Below are 11,446 nucleotides of genomic sequence, written 5' to 3'. Positions count from 1 at the left end.
TAAATCATTTCCCTCTTATTTTAAACCTATGCTCTCTAGTTTTGGACTCCCCTATCTTGGGGAAAAGACATTGACTACTCACCCCATCCATGCTGCTCGTGATTTTATTAACTTCTATAAGGTCACTCCAGTTGCACAAGGCTAGAATCAACCCGGGTCCCTGGCCCTGTGAGGTAGCAGTGCTGATCACTGTGCTCTCCTGTGCTTCTGTTTAGTGCTTTCAAGCTTTTTTTTTTACTTACAGACATACTTTTTAATTCTGTTCAGCCTTGTGCTGAAATGTATTTAAGTTGAGGTGCATTAGCAGTGCTATATTGTTTTCTCATGATGTTGTAAAGGTTTATAACATATTTTTGGAAATTGAATTGGAAAGTGGGTTTTTGGTTTATGTCTGTAAAAGGGTTAACAGATCTGAAAGTAATTTTTAACAACAATGCTGTCAAAACAGCCTTTTCCAGGAGGCGTGTGACTTAAGCCCAATGACTCAGGGTAACACCTTGGGAATTACATGCTAAATGTTTATTAAGTTGAATTTTATGACTGCAGAAACAGATGATAGGAACATTTTGAGTTGAGATGGGGTTAATTTATACCAGGGAAGGGTAGTTTTAGTATTGTAGCGGTCTCTAGGTTCTAGAGAGTTAGAAATCTCCAGGCCATCAGATTGGAAAGAAGGCTTAAGCTGTTTCACAGCAGTCAAAGGAGAAGGGCTGCAAAGAGGCAGTTAAGTAAAAAAAAAATTGAAGACTGCAGATAGGAGCGATACTTCACTGATCAAGTGTCTGTGAAGAAAGAACAGGTTAAATCTTTTTGCTCTCTGTTAAGTTTTGCAAAAATTGTCATTACATACAGTTGATTTCAGTCATCAATTTGTGTTCTTTTGTGGAAAATACATGTGAACTCTTTATGACTACATTTGATGACTAGTCACAGTGGTAACTAATTTTGCAAAAATAAAACTTGATTTATCAAGGTAGGTTTCTTACTGAGATCTGATGTGTCCAATATTATCATCAGAGTCCATGACAATGTTAAAAGTAAGATATAAATTCAAATCACGACCTGACCAGATACTAGCAAAATAGGGTTAGAGGTTTTGATGAACTTTAAAACACTTGAGAATTTTAATTCGAGCCCAGTGTTTTCTCTTAAACATAGATATTAAACTTCCAACTGGGCAATGTACACAAAGTACTGGAGGACTGGAACTACAGCTAGTGTCATACAGCATGAAAACAGACTCTTTGGCCCAACTCATCAATGCTGACCAGATTTCCTAATCTAAACTAGTCCCATTTGCCTGTGTTTGGTCCATATCCTGTCAACCTTTCCTATTCATGTACCAGTCCAAATGTCTTTTAACTGTTATAATTGTAACCACCTCTCCCACTTCCTTTGGCAACTGGTTCCATATATGCACCATCCTCTGTGAAAAAGTTGCTTCTGAAATCCCTTTTAATTCTCTCCACACTACTCACCTTCAACCCATGCTGTCTAGTTTTGGACTTCTCTACTTTAGGAAAAAGATCTTGGATATTCATCTTATCGAAGCTGCTCATGATTTTATAAACTTCTATAAGGTTACCCCTCAACCTCCAACATTCCATGGAAAAAGCCCCAGTCTCTTCATCCTCTCCTTATAACTCAGACCTTCAAGTCTTGGCAACATCCTTGTAAATCTTTCGTAAAAATCTAAAATAAAACAGCTATAAATGTTGAAGATCTGAAACAAAAACAAATTGCTGGAGAACCTCAGCAGGTCTGGAAGTATCTGTGGAAAGAAAGCTGAGTTAATATTTTGAGTCCATTTTTCTGTGACTCTTCGGCAGAACTGGTTGCGAAAACCAAATTATATTCATTACATAATTGAATGTAGGAGCTGTGGTAGTTATTTTCATTAAAACCTTTGGAATAGATTGCCACTTACAAAGCAAAATATAGCAGCCTTGGCTCATGTTCATCTTCAAGTAAGGCAGTTGTGGTTTCAGGTTGAATTAGTCTGTCTAGTGTTAAGGGTGTGCTACACCAGCTGTGGTTCAGTTGTTTGGAGAAGATATTAAAATCAAGTCCTATCTGTCTTCTAAAGTGGATATAAAAGATCCCAAGACATTGTTTCAAAGAATCACAAGGGAAAACTCCCTTGTATGTTTATCCTTTGGCTAGATCCAGTAAGATAGATCACTTATCATTTTATGTGAATCTGTGCAAAACCACTGTACTTACTATGTAACAATATTCATTATGTTTCAAACATACTTCGTTAGCTGGGAGGTCCGTAGGCTGTGAGAGATGCTATATTAATGCAAGTTATTTTTCTTCATTGCTATTGACAATATTCATTATATTTTGAGGATTTCAATAGAAAGCTTAATTTTAATTTCAGTGAAAATGTCATTGTGACAAATTGCAGTTCAGTAAATAGAATCTTGCAGCACAAAAAAGAACATTTTAGCCTATTGTGTTAGCTCTCTGAAATAGATATTGTTTACGGAACCTGAGTCCACCATCCTTTAGGTGGTTTATTCCAAATTTTAACAGCATATGTGAAGTATTTTTTTCCCTCACTTCTCTTTTGTCAATTTTAAAACTGTAACTTCTCAATTGAATTTGGCAAAGAAAGTAATTTTTCCTATTATCTCCACTAAAACCCTTCCAAATTTTGAATACGTCCTCTGTCTTCCTTGACCTTCTCTGCTTCAAGCAGAACAATCCCAACTTTTCTGTTCATGTAACCATGATTGGTCATACTGACAAACCCTTTCCACAGCTTTCCTAATGTGTGGTACCTAACTAATTTAATGCCCCTATTTATAAAGCCATTTTTCCTATATGCTTTAACCACGTTGTCAATTTGTTCTGCACATGTAGATTTCAAGCTTTCATGGATTTGTGAATATTTATTTCCATAGGCTCTCCAGTCCCTCAACAACACAATACTTTTTAGATTATCTTGTCAGTTTATGTTGTTTCTTCCAAAGTGTGGCACATCACAAATTTCTGTATTAAATTATGTCTGCCTATTGTCTTAATTCATTGGGGCCACTATTCACTAGAGTTGTCTCAAAAATTGTATACTTATTTTAAAATCTTCAATATTTCCCAATTTTTGAATAAGGTCTCTGTAATTAGCAAGAATTAGTATTTATTACAAGTAATTTGACTCGAACTACAGATAAATCATCAGCGAATAACATTATAAATTAAAACTGCTCCCTGAACTCTTCCTTACAGATAGACAGAGGAAAGAACTGAAGACCTCTTTGTACTTCATTTTGTTGAGCTGGTACTTGCTTATCTGAACATTTCTTTCTAGCATTCTCTTTTTCTGAATGCTTCTACTGGTTTGCAAGAGGCACAGATATTAATTAAAAGTCACAGCTTACAGTAACTTTAGAAAGAAAGATGAACTGGTTTTCTTCAGGTTTGAAGTGAGTTTTGACTGCAGAGAACAGAGACAGCTTCTGAACTAGTGAGGATCAAATCCTGTTTCTGTTGCTTCTTCCCAATTCCAAGCTATTCAGTTACCTGACAAGCAATCTTGCTGCTACTGGGAGGCAGTAGACTTCTCATTACGAGTCAATAGATCAATCAATTTCAGTTGCCACCCAGCTGAGTCTGTACACAACTCCTCTGCTCCTGTCGTATACAACCACTTCAATTGGTTTGATGTTAGACATGGGTGTTGGGTTATTTGCTTTTCAAAATATGCAACCACCATTCAAAGCACTGTTTTTGAAAACAATTCTTTCTTTTTTTAGTACAAAATTTTACAAAGTACAAAAATAAAAATACATTTTCTTACACTATTCAGTCCAACTGTTTACATCCTGTGCCCATCCTGCTCACTATTTACCATTTTACCAAGTTTTGTCACCAGCAACCAAATCCAGGTCTTTTTATATAAAACAAGAGAGGTTATGGAGGTAAAAACAATGACTGCAGATGCTGGAAACCAATTCTGGATTAATGGTGCTGGAAGAGCACAGCAATTAGTGGGCGGCATGGTGGCATAGTGGTTAGCACTGCTGCCTCGCAGCGCCGGAGACCCGGGTTCAATTCCCGCCTCAGGCGACTGACTGTGTGGCGTTTGCACGTTCTCCCCGTGTCTGCGTGGGTTTCCTCCGGGTGCTCCGGTTTCCTCCCACAGTCCAAAGATGTGCAGGTCAGGTGAATTGGCCATGCTAAATTGCCCGTAGTGTTAGGTAAGGGGTAGATGTAGATGTAGGGGTATGGGTGGGTTACGCTTCGGCGGGGCGGTGTGGACTTGTTGGGCCGAAGGGCCTGTTTCCACACTGTAAGTAATCTAATCTAAAAAAAACATCTAATCTAAAAAAAAAATTCAGGCAGCATCCAAGGAGCAGTGAAATCGACGTTTCAGGCAAAAGCCCTTCATCAGAAACAAGAGAGGTTATGGTCCTAATCTTGTGTTCCCCACGATATAATTTTGTACAGTCAGAAAAATGTTTGCTCATTGCTCAAGTAACTCAAATCTTGTCCCTCTCTCTTTCTAACTTCTCTTAGGCCCACAAACCTGCAGTGCTGACTTCTTGCCTTGGTGGCCATGCCTTTAGCTGTTCAGAATCATAGACATCTGCAGCATGGAAAATGGCCCTCTGGTACATTTCGTTCACACTGGTTAAAAATAATTGCTGAATTATTCTAGTCCAGTTTTCTAGTACCTTGGCCCATATCCTTCTATGCCTTGATGTTGCAAGTGCACATCTAAATACAATATAAATGATTTAATGGTTTTTGCTTCTATCACCCTTACAGGCAGTGTGTTCCAGATTCCCACCACCCTCTGGATGACAAAGTTTTTCCTTCAGCTCCTCTAAACTCCCTGCCCCTTACCTTTAATCTGTGCTCCCTAGTCATTGATCATTCCATCAATTAGAAAAGTTTTATTCCTGTCTTCCCTGTCTATGCACTTCATAATTTTATACATCTCAAGCATGTCCCCTTTTGAATCTTTTCTGCCCAGAGGAAAACCTTCTCTCCATAACTGAAACTCTCCAACCTAGCCTAAGCCTTAAATTCTGAAATTCTTTTGTCATCTGTTCTAATTCCTCCAGCTTTGACTTGGTGCATGTTTGTTTTTTTTTCCCAGTAATTACATTCTTGAGGCACATTGAAACATTTCACTAGGTTAAAGGCACTAAATGCTAGCTGTTGTTTATCAATCTTCTTTGCATATAACTGTAACTTTAATTTAAACTTTTGGATAATTGGTTTTTTTTTCTTGTTGATTGCCCGAAAATGACCATACTTCCTGCATCTAATCTTACCATAATTTTGATATAATTGATGTTCGCCTACGTCCTGTCCCCAATGCTTGCTTCTTTCTGTAATCCTTAGCTTTCGGTTTTGATAATTCCGAAAGACATCCTTGATGCTCAATTAACAATGGAATGGAACAGGTGAAAAATGATGCATCTGGACCATCATGTTTAAGTGAGTTTGAGCTAATATTATTCATAAGTGAAAAGAAGCTTAATATTTTGCAATAATATCAAAAGATTCTACAGAACTTTACTGGATAAATGAATGAATGAACGTGTGGAATTCTTGCATTTGTATGGAAATTGAATTCTTAATTTCACAGATTATGAAAGACGCTTTGAGTGTAATCACTTCTTTAATTCTCCTTTTTACTACACTCCTCTGATTCTGTGTACCATCATTTAAAAATTAATTTTGATATTTTACTCTTGCATCCTTGATTTGACCCATTTTTCTTATCAAGCTTTTCAGAGATGTTATTTTACACTTCTGGAGCGGATGGAATTGAACTCAGGTGCCTCAAACCAAGAGTAGGCCCATCCTTGGTTTGATCATGTGCCCGATTGGCAGAAATGCTTCTGTATCATTGCATGAATTGATTGATTTTTATGTTGGCTAACTTTATTACACTGGCTCGTACCTGTTCACTGTCTACCTGTTTATCTTTTCTCAATTAGTTAGTGGGATCATCCCTCATCCCTTCACTGAGTGGCTTTCAGGGGCAATTAAGAGTCAACCACATGATACGGATATAGATCTGGCAGATTCCTTTCCCCCAAAGAACATTATTTATTATACCAATTGGTTGTAGTTACATGGTATCCATTAGACGAAATTTGATCGCAGAATTTTATCAAATTCAAATTTCACCACTTGCTATGGTGGGATTTGAATCAGTGGTCCTCTGAACATTAGCCCAGGGCTCTGGATTAGTAGGCTGGTGAATTTGTCACTATCCACCACCTAGCCACTAACTTTGCCCGTTGGCAAGACCAAAACTTTACATTGTAAATTAAGATATTTAATTACAGGGATTTAAGATGGAACGTCTTTACCCAGAAAATAGTTAGAATATGGGCTGTGTTACCTCAATGAGTGTAGATGCATTCAAAAGAAAGTTAGGTAAGCACATGAGACAGATAGGATTGGAAGGATTTGCTTAAAGAAGTTAGATGAAAAAGGTTTAGAGGACAATGAAATGCAAAACCAAGGACTTGCTAAGCTGGATCAAATGTTTGAGTTGTAAGTGCATTTAATAATTTGTAAAATATTATCGTTATGTATTGTAATTGAAGGATGTGTATTCGTACCACTGTTGCTGGTTTACACATCAATTTAATGACCAATCTAGAAATTCAGAATCACCGAAAACCTTTTGAAGGTCGAAAGTGGTGGAATATTAAAATCTGTTAAACAGAAAACTTGTTTTAAAATTCTGTTCATGGCTGGATTCAGTTTCCAGCAATGGATCGCTCCTTTAACTCAAACTTAATATTTGATTATTGTAGTCTGTTCATAGTTATATAGCGTGGAAACAGACCCTTTGGTCCAACTCCTCTGCAGCAACCAGACATCCCATTCTGACCTAGTCCCATTTGCCAGCATTTGGTCCATATTCTTCTAAACCCTTCCTATTCATATGCCCTTCCCAATGTCTTTCATATGTTGTACCCATCTCTACCACTTCATCTCTCAGCACCCTCTGTGTAATAAAGTTACTCCTCAGGTCCTTTTTAAATCTTTCTCCTCACACATTAAACTTATCCCCCCTAGTTTTGGACTGACCCACCTTAGGAAAAAGACCTTGGCTGTTTTCACCCTATCCATGCCCCTCATGATTTTATAAACCTCTATGAAGTTACTCCCTCAGCCTCTGACGCTCCAGAGAAAAAAGCCCCAGCTAACTCAGCCTCTCCCTATAACTCCAGTCATAGTAACAACCTTGTAAATCTTTTCTGTACCCCCTCAAGTTTCACAACATCCTTCCTATAGAAGGGCGACTTGAATCATATGCAGTATTCTAATGGTAGCCTCACGATTGTCCTGTACTGCCACATGACCCAACTCCTATACTCAGTGTTCTGGCAAATCAAGGCAAGCGTGCCAAATGCCATCTTCACCATCCTGTCTACCTGAAACTCCATTTCAAGGAATTATGCACCTGCACCCCAAGGTCTCTGTTCGGCAACAGTCCCCAAAACCATACAGCTAACTGTAAAAATCCTGTCATGTTTTGCCTTACCTCACATTTATTTAAATTGTACTCCATCATCAGCCACTCCTCGGCCCATTGGCCCATCTGATCAAGGTCCCTCTGGACCTAGTACTGATCCTTGTGACACACAGCTGGTAATAGGCCTCCAGTACAAAATGCAAACCTTTGGATGGAGGTTTGCTCACTGAGCTGGAAGGTTCATTCCTAGATGTTTCATCACCTACTAGGTAACATCTTCAGTGGGCCTCCAGGCGAAGCACTGCTGCTGATTCCTGCTTTCTCTTTCTATGTTTGGGTTTTTTGGGTTGATGTAATTTTCTGTGGTGACATCATTTCCTGTCCTTTTTCTCAGGAGGTGATAGATGGGATCTAACTCCATAAATGCGGCCTAGGAACCCTCCAACCACAAGGGATGAACTCAGATTTCTCCAGTTTCCTCATTTCCCCTCCCCCCACCTTGTCTCATTGTCAAATCCCTTGAACTCAGCACCGCCTTCCTAACCTGCAATCTTCTTCCTGGCCTCTCCGCCCCCACCCCATTCAGGCCTATCACCCTCACCTTGACCTCCTTCCACCTATTGCATTTCCAATGCCCCTCCCCCAAGTCCCTCCTCACTACCTTTTATCTTAGCCTGCTGGACACACTTTCCTCATTCCTGAGGAAGGGCTTTTGCCCGAAACGTTGATTCTCCTGTTCCTTGGATGCTGCCTGACCTGCTGTGCTTTTCCAGCAACACATTTTCAGCTCTGATCTCCAGCATCTGCAGTCCTCACTTTCTCCTCTACTCGATGTGTTTGTTGATAGAGTTCCGGTTAGAATGCCACGCTTCTAGGAATTCTCGTGCATGTCTCTGTCTGGCTTGTCCTAGGATGGATGTGTTTTTCTGCCTGTTTATCCACCAGAAAATGAGCCACCAGGATACATGAACATCAACTAGCCACAGAATGACATGACCCTCTCTCACTGGTATCCTTACATACAGATAAGGACAGACACCACTTCGACTGGGACAACACATCCATCCTGGGACAAGCCAAACAGAGACACGCACGAGAATTTCTCGAAGCATGACATTCCAACCGGAACTCTATCAACAAACACATCGAGTTAGACCCCATCTACCACCCCCTGAGAAAAGGAACCAGAAGTGACTTCACCAATCCAAAGAAACCCAAACATATAAATGGAAAGCAAGAATCAGCAGCAGTGCTTTGCCTGGAGGCCCACTGAAGATGTTACCTAGCAGGGTGATGAAATGTCTGGAAATGAACCTTCCAGCTCAGTGAGCAAACCTACATCCAGAACCTCAATCTGAGCTACAAATCTTCTCAAAATTCAATAATGCTAATCTCTATTATAACCTTCTGCTTCCGACCTTCAAGTCAATTTTGTGTCTGATTAGCTAGCTCCCCTGGATCCCATGCGATCTAACCTTACTAACTGGCATACCATGTGGAAGATTTGTCGAGTGCTTTGCTGAAGTTGATATAGCTCTCATTTTAAGAGCTACATCATAACTAACTTTGAAATTTGGTATTCTTGGATACTTGTAATTTTGTCTTGATGTGTACCAAACAAAAATCTTCAAATAAAACGTTTTTCAACTATACTCGTTCTAACTAGTAGCAGATTGTGAAGTACTATATAATACTGACCGTATGATTTGAATTGTTTGGACCATAGTCCATGCCAGTCTTTATGTTCCAAACAAAGATCTTCACATTGCGTTTGTTATGTTCTATCATTTTGTCAGAATCTTCCATCTGTTACCTCCTTGTAATTATCTCATATTCCTTTAGTTGCATTAATGCTAGTTGGCATCACTGCTTGTTGTGATAGGTATATTCCAACCATACCCTGTAATGACTTCTCTCCTGAGTTTACTATTGAGTTTGTTAATGGTTGTGTCATGTTTATACTGTCACGTTCTGGATTCTGAGCCTGCAAGTGAATAGGTCTACAAAATTCTCTACAACTGCCCTTTCATAATCTTAGATTTTGGTCAGGTCATGTCTAAGTTTTCTCTTTCTAGAAAGAAGAACAAGATTGTTCAAAGTCTTAAAGCTTTCAAAGTTCTGAATATTATCTCTCAATTCCAGTATTGTTCTACCAAATCTTGTTTTCACTTTCTCCAGTGCTTCCTACATTCTTTAGCTATAAATAAGGACACCAGAACTGTTTAGTACTCTCAAGTGTGTTCCAACTTGAGTTTGATAGATGTTTAATATCTTGGCCCTTTGGAAGTGAGCCCCCAGTAACCTTATGTAGATGCAAGCATCGGTCATTTGATACATCGTCACATTTGCCATTCAGTGGATCATGCTGATTGATAATCGTCAACTCAGTTTTCCTTCGTTTTTTCCCCCCCGTGCCTCTTGATTGTCTAAACATCAGTCTACCTTGAAAATAATCCCTCCCTGTTACTGTCTTAAATTGGTGCCCCCACTCTTGAGATTTTGCATTCTGGTTCTAGAGGGGAAACTCCAAGGAGAAACTCAACTTCTCCATATCTACCCTGTCAACCCTCTTAAGAATTTGGTATGGTTCAATAAAGTGGTCTCTTGTCCTTCTAAATTCCAATACCAAACTACTTGAGCTCTCCTCAAAAGAAAATCTCTCCATGTCTATGATCAATCTAGTGTACCTTCTCTGGACTGTGTCCAATACCTCCTTAGGTAAAGGGACCAAAATTGTTCACAGTATTGTAGGTGTAATCTAACTCTTGCCTTGTAAAATTTTGAAAGAAACCCACCCTCATTCCCCTCAAATAAAGGTATCATTACGTTTGCCTTTCCTATTGTCAATTGAACTTGAATGCCAGTTTTTGTGATACATGCGCAAGGACTCCAAAATCTCTCTGTGCTGTAGCTTTCTGCAAAGTTTCACAATAAAATAAAATAATCTGCTCCTCTGTTCTTCCTGCCAAGATTTTGCCCACACACCTGTCTACATCATTCGGCAGACTCTTTGTGTAATCTTCACCACTTGCCTTCCCACATATTCTGCAAACTTGATGACAGTACATTAATTACTTTGATGAAGAAATTGAATGTACGTTGTCAATAATTGTAGCTCTAATAGTCATCTCTTTGGCACTCCACTAATTACAAATTGCTATTCTGAAAATACTTACTTTATCCCAAATCTGTACCTTTGATTAGTTAGCCTATCTTCTTTCCATGTTAATATGCTACATTCAACATCACGGGCTCTCATTTCATTAAGTAGCCTTATACGGAGTACTTATCTTCTGCCTTTTATATAACATAAATCCATATGTATGACACCTTCTAGCTCCTCTTTAACTATTCTGTTTGTTATTCATCATAACTAATTCTAATAACTTTTTCAGACACGCTTTCCCTTTTATGAAACCATGCTGATTCTGCTTGATTACTTTATGCATTTCTAAATGTCTAATATTGAATCCTTTATATCATGCTCTCATGTTTTCTCAATGACACACCTTAAGCTAACTAACCTATATATCTTTTGTTCTGTCTCTTTTCTTTCCTGAATAAGGTTTTTGCTTTGGACCTTCTAGAATATTGCTCCCAGTGCATCCACTATCTCCGTAGCTACTTCCTTTAGTATCCTAGGATTCAACTCAGCAGGTCCAGGGATATTTTGACTTTAGCCCATTAGTTTCCCTTGTACTCTTTCCCTGGTGATAATACAGGTGTTTATTTCCTCCACAGTGTTTGACCTTAATTTAACGTTTCCAGAATGCTGTTAGTGTTCGTTACCATGAAGACTGGGTCCGCTACTTTTTGTCATTTACATAAATGATTTGGGTGCGAGCATAAGAGGTACAGTTAGTAAGTTTTCAGATGACACCAAAATTGGAGGTGTAGTGGACAGCGAAGAGGGTTACCTCAGATTACAATGTGATCAGGACCAAATGGGCCAATGGGCTGAGAAGTGGCAGATGGAGTTTAATTTAGATAAAT

At 38.9% G+C, this 11,446-nt stretch overlaps 1 protein-coding gene across 13 annotated transcripts in view; it reads left to right on the top strand.

The window, feature by feature from the left end:
* ralgapa1 (Ral GTPase activating protein catalytic subunit alpha 1) overlaps positions 1-11,446 on the top strand; it is a 312,978-nt gene that overhangs the window by 1,750 nt on the left and 299,782 nt on the right. Inside the window, exon 1 of one of the 13 annotated variants that reach the window (XM_072568891.1) lies at positions 5,360-5,451. The exons of the other annotated variants lie outside the window; for them this stretch is intronic. Coding sequence (XP_072424992.1) covers positions 5,409-5,451 — 43 coding nt within the window. The 5' untranslated portion in view covers positions 5,360-5,408. Of the gene's footprint in view, positions 1-5,359; positions 5,452-11,446 lie in introns of those variants that run through there. 13 annotated transcript variants of the gene reach the window in all.

This window comes from Chiloscyllium punctatum, chromosome 4 (assembly GCF_047496795.1).
Source record: "Chiloscyllium punctatum isolate Juve2018m chromosome 4, sChiPun1.3, whole genome shotgun sequence".
In the NCBI taxonomy this organism is placed as follows: Eukaryota; Metazoa; Chordata; class Chondrichthyes; order Orectolobiformes; family Hemiscylliidae; genus Chiloscyllium; species Chiloscyllium punctatum.
This window is presented reverse-complemented; position numbering and strand designations above follow the sequence as displayed.